The 17136-nt window shown below is 50.1% G+C and overlaps 1 protein-coding gene across 1 annotated transcript in view; it reads left to right on the top strand.

Annotated features, from left to right (window-relative positions):
- Positions 1–17136, top strand: part of PAX5 (paired box 5) — a 151147-nt gene that overhangs the window by 41517 nt on the left and 92494 nt on the right. Inside the window, exon 4 of the mRNA XM_069474445.1 lies at positions 3023–3198. Coding sequence (XP_069330546.1) covers positions 3023–3198 — 176 coding nt within the window. The remainder of the gene's footprint in view (positions 1–3022; positions 3199–17136) is intronic.

Genomic DNA, 17136 nt, shown 5'->3' with positions numbered 1-17136 from the left:
GGGGATGGGTCGGGGTCGGGGTGAATGCCCCAAGAGGCAGGCTGTTCCCAGCTTGCCATCCTCCCCAAGGCAGCCTGGGTGTTCTTACAGGCTCAGCTGATGGGTGCTGCGGCTGATTTTCAGAAAGCCAGAGCAGAACGAAGCCAGTTCTCTACTGGAAGACTCTGCAGAGGGTGGTGCAGGTCCCAGTGAGGCTGCCTGTGCCCAGTACATGTGGAGTCCTCAAGGGGAGGGTCTCCAAGGACCCCTGGTGCATACACTTGAGTCAGCCCTGTGCCCCCTGAGGCTTTACTCTGTGCCAAGCCCTTCTCGGTGACCAGACAGTGACCTTGCCCAAGGAGGCCCTCCGTGGAGGTGACATTCTGCCCTTCCCAGGCTCTGAGCTGTGGGAAAAGCCCAGCCTGTGAGTCCCGTGGAAGAGGGAGCAGGCCCAAGGGCACCTGGGGGCGCCGGCCTGGCTGGGGGAGGCCTCCCTCGAGGGGCAGAGCTGGGCATGGCTGACGGGACAGCCCGAGGGCAGGGAGCAGTTGGGCCCTGCCCAGAGAGGGGCCGAGTGAGGCTTCCGTGGGCGTCCTTAGGAACTGGCTGACAGTAAGGAGGCTTCTTGAGTTTTGGGCTGGGTCGGCAGAATGGGGGGAGCTGGGGAGTATAATTGAAGTTGGTGGGCAGGAGAAGTCTCTTCAAAGTGGGTGTGACCTCTCTGACAGGGAGGAACTTGGTGGGAGCACGGGGTCTAAGGTCAAGCTTTGGCAGGAGTGACAGGGACCAGGATGACCAGACAGTGCAATAGCTCAGGAGGAACAGGCTGAGCCGTCTTCTCTGTGTGTGTGTGTGTGTGTGTGTGTGTCTGTGTGTGTGTCTGTGTGTGTGTCTGTGTGTGTGTCTGTGCACATACATGTGTGCTTAGGTGCACAGAACCTTTGAGAATAGGGTCGTTTGGTGGATGCTGACTGATAGAAGAACACTGCTGAGCAATAGATTGGGCTGTGAGTCCCCTGTGCTGCCAGCCTTGGTGACCTTATGGGAATGGTCCCCACGGGGATGGGCATTGGGGTCTCTAAGGGAAGAGAAGGGTCTCTAAGGATGACATCCGGAGGACAGGAGCAGGCACCTGTGCTGTGGAAGGCCAGTGTCACAGGCTGCCAGAGGAGGGACCCTGGTGTTAGGCTGGGGACATCTGGTCAGAGACCAGCTTCTGGTTTGGCCCAACATGGGGGTGTCTGGCCATTCAGGCTGTGGCCCAGCCTCAGTGTCCTCTTGGGTCAAAATTGATGTGGGGTCCATTTTCTCAGAGGGCTCAGGAGCAGCCTCCAAAGGTCCTTCCCATAGATGGTGCTGGGTCCCCTGAGCCTGTCGGCTTCCATGGGGGCTCTGAGATGCCAACACTCACATGAACGCCCAAAGCGGGTGTCTTTGTTCAGACATCAGCACCTGCATTGCAGGTGTCCCCAGGTGGGACAGTTGAGGAAGCACCGACTTCTTGGTTGTCTCAGTGACACCATACTCCACTGCTCATGCTCCTCGGTCTGGCCTCATTCCTCCCATGGGTGGGGGCTTGACGTGATGGATGAAGTCTGGTCTAGGACAGCAGTGTCCTGGCAGGCTCGGGGGTCAGACAGGGCCTCCCATAGGGGTGCCTTTCAGCGTGAGAGCTGACCCTCGCTGGTTTCCCCAGGGTTTCACTGTAGTGAGGGCAGATGCCACTTCTGGCCTGGGTTCGTTTCGCTCTGGGAACTTGCCCTTCGTGCTTGCTTTCATTCTGAGCAGTTCAAGCCCGACTCACAAAAGATATTTCATCCTGTTATTTTTTTATTGATAATTCATAATATTTTCTTTGAAGGGTAAGCATCGTCACCAGAGACTTACAGTGTGAATAGCTAACAATACAAAACACATAGGGGACTGAATCTTGTATTTTCTTAAATTTATGTTTTTGAATAGGCAAGACATTTAAACTTCTGAAACCAAACCAAAGAGGCACACTACGAACAGTCTCCCCCTTTACCTCCTGTCCCTCAGCTCCTACCTCCCTGAATGGGTAACCACTGTAAATGTTTCTCGTGTATCTCATATATATATATATATATGGCATATAAAGTCTTATTTTCTTCCTCTTTTACAGAAAAAGTTGTATGTTACATATGCTGTGCTGTACCTTGTTTTTTATTTTTCACATACCGATGCATCTTGAAGATCCTATCAATTCACAGAGGGAATCCTCATTGCTTTTAGCTGCTGCACGGTATTCCATTATGCGAGCATGCCGTAACTCATGTAACTAGCCCCCCTCAAATAAACTCTTAGGCCGTTTCCAGTCTTTTGCTACAAGAACCTTGTACCTATGTCATTTCCCATATGTGTAAGTCTAGTGTGTAAAATAAATTCCCAGAAGTTTGATTACTGTCAAAGGGGATGTGCGTTTGTGATTTTAACAGAGTTTGTCACATTGTCTAGCACGGGTATGTGACCACTTCCACCAGAATTGTATGAAAGTGTCTGTTTGACTACAGCCTTCCTAGCACAATGTTTTGATTGATCACATGATGTGGTGGCAAAGGTCTGGGGTAAGGACATCAGCTCTAGCAAAAACTGTACCTTCAAGGAGGGTCTTCAGTACAGGAGGGGCAGTAGCACCTGGTGACTAAGCTGTTGAGTCAGCCTGAACTCAAATACTCAGGCAAACAATTTAGTCTCTTTAAGTCTCAATTTTCTCATCTGCAAAATGGGGAAATAATAACATACATTGGGGGTCCTCGTGAGGATTGGATGAGATGATGGACGTCAAAAGGGCTTTGCACGGTGCCTGGTATGTGGCTGTGGGAGGCTGGCTCTGCGCTCACCAGCAGTTGACCCTGGGCAAGGCAGCCCCTTACCTGCACCCCTGCCTGTTTGCTTTCTTGTCAGGGAGGGGGCTGGGCCCAAGGATCTCCCAGGTCCTCTTCCCAGTCTCAGGGTCTGACCTGTGTCTCTTTAGCAAGGTGTGTAACCTCCATTCACCCTTCCTCTCTCATGCTCATCAAAGGTATTCAGGAGTCTCCGGTGCCGAATGGTCACTCACTTCCAGGCAGAGATTTCCTCCGGAAGCAGATGCGGGGAGACCTGTTCACGCAGCAGCAGCTGGAGGTGCTGGACCGTGTGTTTGAGAGGCAGCACTACTCGGACATCTTCACCACCACGGAGCCCATCAAGCCGGAGCAGGTACGCCCATGACTCGTGCCCACCACAGCCGCCACTGCCACGCAGGCCAGGGCCACTCTCCTGAAGGCAGAGGCATCTGGCAGGGTGTGGGTGAGGGCACTCCGGGTTCTGCTCAGAGTGGGCTTTTCGTTGTTCTTGGTCAATCTTGGCCAGTCACAACATCCCACGAGGTCAGGGGACTTGTCTGGGGCTCTGGTGGCTTCTTGCCCTGGTGCCCCCGTCTCTCTGGCCAGCCAGAGGATGGGTGACTTGCCTGGCTGTTCTGCCATTGCTGAATGGTGTCCTTTCCCGGGGCTCTTTGGACAGGGGGCTGTAATGATCATCTGGGCTACCTGAGGTGGTCTTGGGTCATTCTCCTGTCAGTCAGGGCCTGGGGGCTCACTGGCCGTGAGCACTGTTAGGATGGTACTTGTGCACACCTCTCTTGGGTCAGCCCTCTCGTCAGGTTGCCCTGTCATGTTTTTAGAGACCGCGTCCAAGAGTCTGCAGATAAAGAAATGTCTCATTGGACAAACTGCTCCCTGAGTTATTTGCAAGAGAGGGTTTAGAAAGCAGCAGGACCACCCTTGGCTGAGCAGCGGCGTGTGCCACCCTGGGCAGAGGAGCTGTCACTCCCTGTGGCTGTAGAGATGGGACCAGAAAGGCTCTGCCAGTGAGAAGCTCTTGGGGCCTGAGCAAGGTCCCTAAAGTTCCAGATTCGATTGAGAAGACTATTTCCTGACGCTCGGTCTGTGCCAGGCCCTTGGCTGGTTACCGTGCAGGCACGTGGTTCTGGCCTGCCAAGCACTCCTATCTGCTGGGCGAGTCAGAGAGACCCTATGAACAACAACTTTCCCTAGGACTTCCCTAGCTGGTACTGGTGACAAGGACCAGCCTTGCTGAGCTTGCTCTAAATGCTAATGAGTTGATGCTTCTGGAGTTTTTCCCCAAAGCCATTCAAAACAATGTAGGCCCTGTGCATAAGCTCCCACCCAGAAGTGGGGTGCTGGAGGGAAACTTGAGTGCTGAGGAGTGAGCAGGCCTCTAGGGCCACCCTCTTATGACATTCTGGCTGTCTCTGAGCAGTTCTTGTGAGGGCTGTTACAGATCATTTAGCCACTTTGTTTTCACATGGGGAAACTGAGGCCCAGAGAGGCAAAGCAACTTGCCTAAGGCTACCCAACAAGTCATGGATTCACTTAAACATCCATTAGTATCTGCTTTGTGCAAGGCACAGAGCCAGGCACTAGGGATATATCAGTGAACAAGACAGGCTTGGATCTGCTCTCAGGGAGCCTACAGACTGTGGAAGAATCACAATAAATAAGAATTACCCAAAGGGTCACAGCTTCCAGGTGTGCTTGGTGCCGAGGAGGAGATGTCTGAGGTTCCCTGAGAGCCTAAGGCAGAGGCTGAGTGGCCTCCTGGGGGAAATGCATTTATGCTGAGCACTGAAGGCCTTGGGCAGAACAAGGAGAAGGGATGTGGGTTGGAGGGACTGTGCTTGGCAGAGGGAACAGCAAGTGCAAAGGCCCTGAGGTGAGAGGGAGTATGGCAAGAATGAGGAATGGAAAGACAGCCAGTGTGGCTGGAGTTCAGAAATCGGGTTGGGGATGATGTTGGGGAGATGGGCCTGGCCTTATACACTGGGGTGAGGATGTTGGTCTTCCTCCTACAAGTCGAGTGGAGCCTCTGCCAGGAAGGATGTGGTCCTGTGTGCTGGACAGAGCTGATCCCATATACTCTAGATCCTGGGCTTTAGGAAGAAGAGTCTGTTTCCATCACAAACAGCTTCTCCCCACTGCACAGAGCCCTTCTGGGAGATGATGGGAGCCACATTGTATCTGACGCAGGAGGAGCAAGAGAGAGGACTTAATCAGGAAACGTTCCTAGATGAGGCCCAACTCTCCCTCCAGAATCTGGGAGAAAATTTATCTTCTAACAGCTGACACATAATTTTAGGCCTAGCAGGGACTATGGAGGCAAGCTCTCAAGCCCCTTGATTTTTAGAGGCCCAGAGAGAGGCCAGGGCTTGTCTGAGGTCTCCCAGCAAGTTCGTGGTAAAGAGTGAGGCGCAGGCCTCTGCACGCAGCCTGGCCTCCACAGCACAAGCCCCTGGTGCTTGTTAAGCCCTCATTTTCTTAATGCAGACACTCAGGGTTAGACGCCCTGTGTGTGTCACGTGATTCTCATTGAGGCTCAGAATCTCAACGGTAGTTCATTCAGCTTCGACTGCCCAAAAAGACTGGCCAGAGACGGTCGGGCTTCAGCCCGGGGAGGCACTCACTTACTCACGCTCAGATGCACATATGCTCGTTTTCCAATGTATTTCCTGCCCACGGGCCGTGAGCCTGGAACAGTGCCACGCACTCATCAGCTCTGCCCAGTCTCACGGGGCAGTGTGACGTGGACTCAGAGCCTGCAGGACAAGAAAGAGGTAAGGCTCTGTGGGTGCTGATGAAACTTGGAACCAGAAAGGACGATGTCTCGCTGGTGGCATCAGGGACAAGGAGGCGGTGTTGGGCGGGGTCGTGAAGGACAGACCATGAACCCGACGGGCTCATGCAGAGATGGGGGTCCACAGAGGAGGAGGTCTGGATTACAGACTCTGTGAGGGCGCCGTTGCTAGCAGTGTCCTTCAGAACGCCGCGGGCACGTCTGCAGGCCGGCACTGACTGTGCGGGCTCCGAGGTGGGGCCTGCAGGTGAAGCTCCAGCAGGATAATGACTGACTCAGTGTTCTCTGGTTAATCTGCTTCACCTCCCCGTAATGCGCCTTAATGAGGAGAGATGGGAGGTGAGGCCTCGGGGCTGCCCTGCACGCACACAGGCACTGGACTATGAATGACATACCCTCGCGCCGGATTCCCAATCACTGTGGACAAATGATGCCCGAGCAAGGGGCCGCAGGCTGGGCAGGGATGCGCGTCAAGGGTATAGGTTCCTTGAGCCCCCTCATGCTCTCGGCCTGCGAGGGGAATGTTCTGCAGGCCTGGCCTTGTGAGCCCCAGAGCCACACAGCAGTGGGGACAGGAAGGGGGTCCGAGGTGCTGGCTGCAGAGCCTGGCTACTTCTTCCTTTCTGAGCAGATCAAGCTGTCTGGGCCTGCATTCCTGTGACCTTGTGGCCTCCGCGAGGTCCTTGCTGTCATTTTCATTGAGCAACCAGGTGGGGAAGAGAATTTCCTGGCCTTGGAGTCAGGGGAGCTTGATTTGGGTCCTGGCACTACCCTGTTGAGCAAGTCATTTTTTCCCTGGATTTAGTTTCCATATCCGCAGTAGGAATCATGATTTTGATGACGAAGATGACAACAATGACAGTAACAATGAATGGCAACTTAGCAACAGTGATCTTCTTTGTTTGTGTGTGACAGTACACAGTTTTCAAAGAGCTTTCACACCCCTATTCTCATTGGGCCTTCAATTAATAATGCCTACTAAGCAGGCCGGGCAGGAGTTGTGAGCCCCATTCAACAGATTGGAACATTTTTTTCCAGGTTGTTCACCCCATTTTCAGTCCCAGGGAGTTTCTGGGATTGTTAAGAGCTGGAGTCTGACCTCGGAATCTTCTGTCTTCATCTTGTGCAAGATGGTTCCATGGGTCTCCATGCCCTGGATGATTCTAGGAGCCGGTTTTCTGTCTGGCTGGTTTTCAGGACTGACCTTTTGCAGCCAGAGTCTGTCTATCCTTCCAGAACTCTCAGAATCTTGCCACAGGCTTTGAGCATTCACATCCTCATGCCGTCCTGGGAAGAACGTCCCTCCTAGGGCCGGGCTGGGGTCCTGGCTGTCGCTGCCATGAGCTCAGAGCCTATTCCTACCTTGTTGCTTTTCTTGCCAAGATCTTCCCTGGGTGGGCGGGCCCAGGCCTCTGGCTTTTATAGAGAAACTTAGTAAACCCTTTGCCCTGGCTAGGAGGGGTTAATGTAGACCCACTCCTGGGGCAATGAAACACTTCCTTTTCAAAATGGTTATTGAAAAAGCAATTCTGTTTTTCCTACATGTGGAGTGAGTAAAAATCATCTTGGAGGAGGAGAAGGAAAAAAAAAAAGACACAACTGCTGGTGTGCACGCATGTGTTTCCAACAGTGGAATCTGTTTCAGTAAAACTCACATTGACGCTGTCGTGGGCCGCGCTCCTGGCGGGAGCAGGTCCCTCCTCCGGCCGCAGCAGGAAGGCCGCTCGCAGCCTGCCGTATTTACTCTCGGCAGACTATTAACCAACACCAGGCTATTAATCTGGCTTTTGAGCCTTCACTAAAGCCCATAAAAGCTCACAGTTGTCAAATGGAGTTCATTTTAATTTCCTTTCAATCACAGTAAATTATTCAGGTGATAAATCAGCTGGAGCAGCCTCCTGGCTGTAATAGAAACCCTAATTCCTGGCTAATTATCCAGCCCATTGCTGCCAGCAGATCAATACGGGCGCAAAATGGAACGGGCCAGGCCCTCCCTCCCATCGGGCCAGAGACAGAGAGACAGCTGGGGAAGGGGACGTGCTGCTGACCTCCCAGGAAGTTCAAAGGTCACAGGGGGTTAACCCAGGAGAAGGTCTGTCCCTTGTCTAACAGAAAACTACTAGCAATGCCTCCTGCTCTCATAAGCCTCGTTGCCCTGGGAATGGTGGCATTTCTCCAGGCTGGTGGGCTGAGCAGAATCCTAGCATCACCCACCCCTGTAGGCATCCTACTCCTGGGAAGGGGCCGGGTGTGATGGAACCTGGTCATCACGGGTGGCCTGAACCTTGACCATGAGTCAGAAAAAGGGCTGGGTACTGTGGGGAGAAAGTAGATGGTCTGGACACACCTGTTTTCTTCAGGGAGCTCATTTCTTCACTTCGGAGGGGAAGGAGAAGAGTGGGTTGGGAGACAGGTGTGCCAGGCTTCCTGGAGGAGGTGCCTTGAGGGAGGGGCAGAATCCAGACATGTGGAGACGGTCGGGGTCGGCTGGAGAAAGCATTGTAGGCAGAAGGAACCGCATGGGCACAGCTCTGGGGAAGGGCGGTGTGGGCAGCACGAGGGGTTCTAGGTGGTTGGAATGTGGGTGAGTGAACAGAGGTCAGGGACCCCACCCCAGAGGGCTGGAATGTGGAGGTGAGGAGGTTTGACCTTGCTTTGGGGGCAGGGTGCCACAAAAAGCTCTGGGTCTATGGCCTGGACTGTTCTGCTCACCTTGGAAGCAACCTTCACTGGGACCTCTCGCCTCTTGTCTTGTCCCTGCTGCTACCGTGGGATTGCTTTCTTCCTGAAGCCCACCCCCATAACAGCTCCTCATGGTTTCCCACCACTTGAAACCCCAACCGCAGACCTCTCTCCCCTTCACAACCCTTCACCACCCCATGTCCCTCTGCTTGCTGCAAGAAGCTCAGCTGTGACCAGGCCTGAGCCCTCACTGCCCACATGTGCTGGGCTGCTCCTGTGTCTAAGGGGGCTACTGACTGTGGCCTTACTTTTCCCAGGGCTGGCGTGTGCATGCATGTGTGTGCACACGTATGTGCATAAGCACATGAACACCAGGGCTCTGAGCTTGGAGCATGCTTGGTGGAAGGTACTGCAGTTATTATTACTTTCTTAATGTTGTTCACACTCTAAGCTCCTGCTCACTGTTTCCCTGCATGGAACATTCTTTCAGCCTGATTCTGAATCCTGCCCTGTCCAGGCCCAGTAGCAGTCCTGCCTGCCCTGTGAGGTCTTCACTGACCCATGTGTCTGAGCTCATAAATGCCTTGGGTTCTACTTACTGATGTGGTAATTGTTGTAGCTACTGTGTATTCATTGCTTGCCACGTGCCTGGCTCTGCTCCGAGAACCTTACTTGCCCTACCTTATTACAAAGTCACAACTCCTGTCATGCCCATTGTGCAGACAGGACAGCTGAGGCTTAGTGAGATTAGTGCAGTGATTTAGCCATGGACACATGGTGAGTACAGAGCCAAGACTGGAAGCCAGGTCCCTTCCAGAGCCTGGGCTGGTGCCCACTGGTGCCCACTGCAACCCCCAGTTGCAGCACAGTCAGGCCCCCCAATGCTGAGAGACTGGCAGTTTCCTGGGGATCCAGCCCTGGGGTTCAATGCACTCATGCTGGAAGCTGAGCATGAGTTAGGAGGTGCTGGGGCTTCCACACAAACCAGTGTGGTCCCTGCAGTATAAGCAGAAGTGGAGAGTGGTGACTGTCTTCTACTCGGAGGTAGGTCTGTTCCTCTTGCCCTGTCCCTCTCCCGGAAGGGCTATGCTCAGGGCCAAGCTCCTCCTTTCCAGACAAAGTAAAGTTTGTTCTGAAGAGGCAACTGCAGATTCTTTCCTAGGAGGGATGACTGGAGAAATTGGGGCTGTTTAGTCTGAAGAGAAGACTTAGGGCTGTGAATTAGCAAGAAGATAGGCTAATAGCCCAAGCATTCTAACAGTGGATTAGGCCTCCTTATTAAGTAGTGAGCTTCCCATCACTAGAGGCATGTAAGTAGACTCTATCCTTTTTCATATATGCTGTTTGAGAAGTTTAAGGATCACAGAGGTTTCCAGTGGGGAGGCAATGGTCACAGTCCTCAACAGCACATTTGAAGGCCCTGCAGTAGGTTTTACAGGGCTCTGTCTTATGGGTGAATATGATAACCACATGCCAACCAGGGTATTTCTGCAGGGGCAGGGCTGCTGGGACCACATGGCTCAAGAATTCAGCCTTTCTAATAGCCCGACTTCAACTAAGAAAAAGGTCAAACACTCAGCTTTTCTCAGATTTTCCAATTTGATGCTCTAGGAAGATGTGCTACTACCTTGGGGCTTTGAGACCTCCTGCCACCCAAAGGGTACCCCTGGGAAAATGTCCCCAGTTGGAGAAGGTTCAGGCTATAGGAAGGCAACTCAGGTGGTCACCGTCAACCCAACTCTTGATGAGAACAAGAATTTAGTAGTTTGCATTCAACTTCTCTGATGAGGGCTTGGTATGCGGGGACTTGGGGAATGTTGAAGGGGGGGGGGTCCTATGTTTTAGAGATTAAAGAAGCAGACGGTGGGCTGGACATGCTTTTGGTGAGGACTTCCCAATCTTTTTCACACCGCAGTGCACATAGAGGCTGTTAATATTTGCATGACACACCAGGATAAACAGGATGCTTGTGGGTGGAGGCAACTGGCCTGCAGATTTTGGCTTCCCCAAGTCCCACCTGGTCACCCAGAGGCTGAGAGAATTTGGTACCTTGGCACATTATTTGTAGCCTCTTCTTTTGTGGACAGGAAGAATTGGGGTTTAGGTGGGGCTCTGCAACTTCTCCCTCACTCTTCCTCTCTAGCATTGCCAGCCTAGGGAAAATAGACAGGCACTGATGTGGGTGTTAGCAAGCGCACAGATGCTCATGCCATACCTGCTTAGCCACTCCTGGGATTCTCCGCAAACCTGGGCTGGGCAGCACTACTGAGGCCAAAGGAGACCCAAGTGAAGCTTCTGGCACATTATCTCTGAACCCAACTAGGCTGTAGAGCAGACCCTCCCTGGCTTACCCACCCAGTGGCAGCTGGACAGGATGGAACTGAGAGAGAGCCGAGCCTTCTCACGGGAAATAGGCACGGCCGGACCCAGCTGCTTCCCGGGAGTCTGAAGATAGAGGAAGACTCTGACCTTCAAGGCACAGTGACACTACCCACTAGTGAACACAGCCCAGCCAATGTCCTGGGCTCTGAACAGTCAGATGAGTGACTCCTCTGGTGTCAGGGAGCTACAAGAGGGCGGGTGAAGAGGCCAGCAGTCCTGGTCCCAGTTCTTCGAGCACGAGGAGAGGGGGTAGAAATACCTTCCCGAACACTGAGAAGCTTAAGGTTTAACATTGATGTTATCTTGCCTTTGGAATGAGATGGTCACAAGGATTATTCTGGAATTCTTGCTCCCTAAATCTCTAGAGGCACTGGTGCCTCTAGACCAGCCATACTCTCCCTTATGCTTCTATTGTCATCATCTCAAAGTGACCCAAGGGTGAAAATTATATGAACTGTGTGGGGCCTCAGCTCTCGTCACTTGCTTTGCTAACTGGAGTCTTGCTTGGGTCACTTGGGTCATTTGTGCCTAAATAGCTTTTAAAATATTTTCTAAACATTTGAATATTGCGAATATTCTTTGTCTTGCTGTGGATCAAGTACAAGGGTGGCTTCCCAAGAAAAATCATTGCACCTGTTTTGTAAAACTGGGGGATGTCTTACACTGAGCAAGTGGCCACAGTGTAAAACCCAGGGTGCCCGGGCTTTAGTGATGGCTCCTGGGCTAGTCTCTCTGGGTTGTGGTTTCTGCATTTGGGTCGGGGAGCGCTTGGACTGGGGCTTCCTTGAGATCCATTGCAAGTCTAACATTCTGTGAGTAGAAAAACAAATTGGAAATCCATCTCTTATTTTTATTTTGACTTGTTTACAGTTTTTTCTCCTGTCTGTTCTACTCTTTTCAATGACAGGCAAATTCTGTATATGTGGGGTTTAAAGATTACAAGTGAATTGTCAAAGAGCTGCCTGCACCTCGCTGGGATGTTCTTTCATTCATCTATTCATTCATTCATCCAAGAAATTTTTACAGATATGCCATGTCAGTGACATTGACCACATGTGCAATGCTGTGTGGCATAAAGTAGCAGCAATTGATGCAGCCAAAGGTACTGTGTGAAAATTGACTTTTGGGTAGAGATATTTCCCCTCAAACAAGGCTAACCAATATTTGCAATTAAAAAAAAAAACCCAATCTTTCTGTGAAGCAGGTTAGAGAGAAAAAAACCCCAGATAATTCTAGTCCTAGAGCTTATTTATTTTGAAGGTGCACTAGAAGTTTGGCTTGAGGAATTTAGCTATTCACAAAGCTCTTTAAAAAAACAATAAAAACAAACCTTTATTGTTTTGTAAATTATTTTTTAAAAAGAACATAGATTTCTGTTCTGATAACAAGGTCTGAGCTATTGTAGGCTTTTTTCCCATCTCAAACAATAGAAAGACTGGATCAAATATAACAGTAAAATATTTTTGATATATATCTGAGGTTGAGAGAAAGAGAAAGAAGTGTTCAGGGGCTGAAAATTAAGAAGGGGCCCAGAGCCAGAACTTCATGTGTATGAGCTAATGTTCCAGTGGCTCAGGGCACTGGTCCTGGATATAGTCCCTGGTGAACAGAGAAGGGTTTGATGCTGATGTCAGAACAAAAGATACAGCCTTTGACCTGTGTGATGCGGGAGTTGGACCCGCAAAAAACTTGGAACCTGGAAGGCCTGCACTTTCCGTGAAATGGGTAGTAGGTAAGTTTCACCTACAGGCTGAGAAAAGCAGCGAGGAAACTGGATTCTGTATGGGACTCAGAGGAGAACAAAAATTTCCCGTGGTAAATTGAAATCCCAAGCCTGTGTCACATACTGCTGTGGCGTCTCACTTTGTCTTATGCATAAGAAATCCAAGAATAGAAATTAATATAAAAACCGGCAGGTGCAGTGGCTTATACCTATAATCCTAGCATTGTGGAAGGCCGAGACAGGAGGATTGCTTGAGGCCAGGAGTTTGAGGTTGCTGTGAGCTAGGCTGATGCCACAGCACTCTAGCCCGGGCAACAGAGTGAGACTCTGTCTCAAAAAAAAAAAAAGAAGAAGAAGCAATAGTAACCAAATGCATAGATAAATGAAGGATAATCTAAATAGATTTATCTAATGAAGGATACCATCTATAAAAGTAATGACTAGTTTTGGGGGTGTATGACAAAGTAGAAAAATAAAAGACAATAATAATATGTAAGATTGGGAGGGGGCTGACCTAAGTTAAAACATTCTAAGATCCTTGCATGCTCAGGAGGAGGTTAGATATATTGATAAATTTTAGATTGGGTTAGGTCAAGGGTGCAGGTGAGCAAGTTAAGGGTAACCATTAAAGGCATAGTAATAGAATGCATAACTTCTAAACCATAAGAGGCAAAAAGAAATACATCGAGGACTCAGTGGATCAAATAAAAGGAAGAGGAGAAAAAAGAAGTAAGGAAAAAGCACGGTAAATTAAAAAATGCAAAATTAGATAATAGAGAGTAGAAAGAGTAATATCATTATTGGATGCAATAAACTTCAAGGCCCAAAGCATCCTCAAAGACAAAGAGGATCATTACTTAATGATAACAAGAATAATCCATAGGAAGATATAACAATCCTGAACCTGCATGCCCTTAGCAATTGAGTCTCAAAATATTTAAAGCAAAAATTGTCAAAGAACAAATGAACAGATTCCATGATATTTTGGGGGAGACTTTAATATGCCCCTTTTTTAAATGAATAGATCAAGCTGACAAAAAATGGCAAGGATATTTGTAAGATTTGCACAACATAATTAACAAACTTAATGAAATAGACATACAAAAGGGCAACAATTAGAGAATACACATGCTTTTCAAACACACATGGAAGGAAAACTTCTGTAAGTCCCCATTTATCCTGCCCCCCACTCACACCCCACCACCCGGCTTCCCCACCCCCAAACCTGTCCTGTGAGGAACTTGTGGAGGAGCTGGATGGAGCTGGCTGCCTGTGGAAAAGGAAACTCCATGGATACACAAGAATGATCTCAGGAGGGCTCCCGTGTAAGAGGAGCAAAGGTAGACTTCTCTGTGGCCCCAGTGGGCAGACTCAGGACTTAGGTGAACCTTAGAGAGAGGCAGCTTTCGGTTCAGTTGAAGGGAACCTTCCAAACAGGCAAAACTGCCCAACTGTGGGTTGGGCTGTGGGTTTCTTGTCACTGGGGTTGTCTGGCATGGGCAGCGTGGCCACTTGGGAGGAAGGCTGAGGTGGGGCTTCAAGCATTAGATTGGGGCTTGGCGGAGACAACCACTAAGGTCCCTTCTGGCTCTGAGTGTATCATTCTGTGATAGATGTGGTTGTTTTTCGTCTCTTCTGTTTTAAAGAAAAGACAGATTTGTTGATCCTTTCTTGATGTCTTGGTTATGAAACAAAATGGGATGAATGATTGAAGACTATCACATAGTCCAGCTTGGTATTAGCGCTTTTAAGAAGATGTAGACAATTCTTGGGTTAGGGCAACATAACTGGTGATGTTTTCATTTTAGACTGCCAAGATAGCAGATAACCATCTACCTGTTGGTTATAACAGTCTGGGCGTTCTTGGCCAGAGCCATTTCATCACGCTGAGCATGTGGAAGGAAGGTGATGAGAAAGGAGCTTTCACAGAAGGGAGCTTAGGGATTCGAGGTCTTAGAGGTGGACCAGTTCTAAGCGACAGAATAAGGTCCTATCTGTGGCCATCCATGGGGCTGGAGCTGGGGAATGGAGATCAAGACCAGTGGAGCCAAGGACGTGTAGCTCAGGGAGATGGCAGGCAGATGAAGGTGACAGTGGGAAGTCCTGAGAAAGGGGGGGATCTGTCAGGAGGGATGCAGGCATTGCACGGACAATATGAGGGGATTGGCTTGGGCAGATGACATGGCATTCTGAGGAGGAGACACTGTGGCAGGATGGTGTGGGGAGCAATGGCCTGGAATTGGCATTGGGGAACAGCGAGTGTGCGGACCTCCCGCCTGACCCCGAGAGTCCTGGGGAGAGCAGGGAGGCATTGGAGAGTCCGTCGGGAGGCAGTACAGCATCGTGGTTAGGAGCACAGGCTCGGAAGCAGCCGCTGTGACTTTGCAACCTGTTATGTTAGTTTTGAGCTAACGTAATCTCTTGGGAGATTATGGTAATAAAAGTGATTGCAGGCTTACCTCCAGGGTCTGTGTGATGCTCCCTTTATTCCTGGGTTTGAGCATGCTGGTTACCCTCACATCCCACACAGACGTCAGCTTTTCTTCCTCTGTGTGCAGAGTTATTATTACAAACCGACTTGCCTTTTCCAATGCTTCAACCCAGGTTTTCTTGTATGCAAAATGGGGATAATAACAGTACCTGTGTCATAGGTGGTGGTACTGATTAAATGAGATGCTCATAAAGGGGGCTTAACAGAGGGTTCAGCCCACAATGGGCACTCAAAATGTTACTTTTATTATTGTTGTTGTTATTGTTATTAAGGAGCATTTTGCCACATCAGAGGTTCCACAGGGCAGAGAGACAGGGTCATGGTGGGGAAGGGATCAGGAAAGCCCAGGTGGGTAAGGGCAGGTGGGGCAGGAAGTGGTTGGGGAGGAGGCAGGAGGGAGGCAGAGTGGCGGAGCACTGTCGGTGGGAGGGATGAGAGGTAGACCAGAAGGCCCTGTTGGACGCAGGCGCAGAGCGTGTGTGCTGAAGAGGTGCTGCAGACTTTTCCCTCCCCAGCCTTCTTCTGTTTTCACTGTTTGCCTGGCTGCAGATTACACAGGCAAATGAGCCGGGGCTTCAAGGGAAAAATTCCATTAAAGCAATCAAAATAACAATTTGTATCACTTTTAGAACTTCTGCCTGAGGAGCTAAGAAATCTTTGTAATAAATTATTAATTCTGGATTGTACTATAAGAATCTTCCCCCCACAAACAAACAAATTAATATTTCGTTTTTGGTGCATCACAGGACAGGAGTTCTCTGGTCTCCTAGATCTGCCTCCGGGGGAGGGAGAAGGTATTAAAACTCAGATTGTGATAGTCGAAGGCTGCGATCCCCAACCCCTGGTCCGTGGACTGTTAGGGACTGGGCCACAGAGCTCTGCTGCAGCCCCCACCCCCACCCCCACCCCGGCCGCTGTTTGTGGAAAGATTGAAAAATTGTCTTCCATGAAACTTAGGAACCTGGGGCCGCACAGCCGGGAAGCCGTCGAAGCTTCATTTGTATTTACAGTGGCACCCCCTGAGCTCTGCCTCCCCCTACCCTCTCCCCACTCCTGTCTGTGGAAAAATTGTCTTCCGTGAAACTGGTCCCTGGTGCCAAAAAGGTTGGAGCCTGCTGGCCTAAGGGACTAGCCTAGCAGAGCTCCGCATGGCCTTCCTGGAGGAAGAGATGGGACTGCCAGCCCTCATGACTGTGCCCTTGGGGACACCTGATGCTCCCACTCATGCTCAGGCTGTGCCTACACGTTGGCCACGTGGCAAGGCAGTAGGAGCAAGGGCGCTGGAGTGGGCCTGGTCCTGGAGTCTGGCACACGTGCCTGCTGGCTGTATGATCAGGACGGGTTGCTCACCCTCACTGAGCCGCAGTTTACCCATCTGCAAGGGGAGCTGGCCATGCTGGTGTGAGTGTGAGGCTCTTGTGTGTAAGACCCTGGACAGTGCCCAGCACATGGGAGGTATTCAGTGGATGTTATTTAGCATTGTTATTTACATACTCAGGGAATGGCCCGATGACAGATCAGGCTCCTGCCCCCACAGTGCTTATAGTTGGTGGGTGCGGAGTTGTACATGCTGTGAGTGGGGAGGAGGATGAGCAAGAGGTTGCCAGGTGGAGAAGAAGGGGGAAGAGGAAGAGGAAGACCAACAGCACAGAGACAGGTGCATGTACGTTCAGGCTGGGAAAGGGGAAGTGGTTTCAGGTGGCTGGAGCCTGAGGTGTGGTAGGGGTAATGGCTCTGAGAAGTCTGTTTAAAAAAAAAAAAAAAAAATATATATATATATATATATGCTCTCTCACACACATAATATATAATATAATGAAATATAATATAATACAATAATATAATATCTGGACAGTGCATTTCCTTAAATGCCTTAATTGTATTATCTCATTTAATCCTCATAACAAACCCTTCCAGGTAGGTGTTTATTTATTTTTCTTATTTAAAAGATGAGGAAACTGAGGGAAAATCACACTTGATCCACAGCAAGGTTTAAAATTTCTTCATTACATTTACCTGTAAGACATATGGTAGGTTCAGATGCACAGTGTAATTTTTCTTATCTTTAAACTTCAGCACTTTTCACTTTTGGACGTTTGAGGGTGAGGACTGGTGGTGGGCTACGGGGCCACATCTGGAGCCGCTGGGAAGGGGTGTGTTGCTTCCTTATGGGATACCTTTTTAGGAACAGGTATATTCATTTATGTGGGTTCTTCTCAACAAT

Source organism: Eulemur rufifrons, chromosome 7 (assembly GCF_041146395.1).
Source record: "Eulemur rufifrons isolate Redbay chromosome 7, OSU_ERuf_1, whole genome shotgun sequence".
NCBI classification, from domain to species: Eukaryota; Metazoa; Chordata; class Mammalia; order Primates; family Lemuridae; genus Eulemur; species Eulemur rufifrons.
Note: the sequence above shows the minus strand (reverse complement) of the source record. Positions and strands in the feature narration are given on the sequence as shown.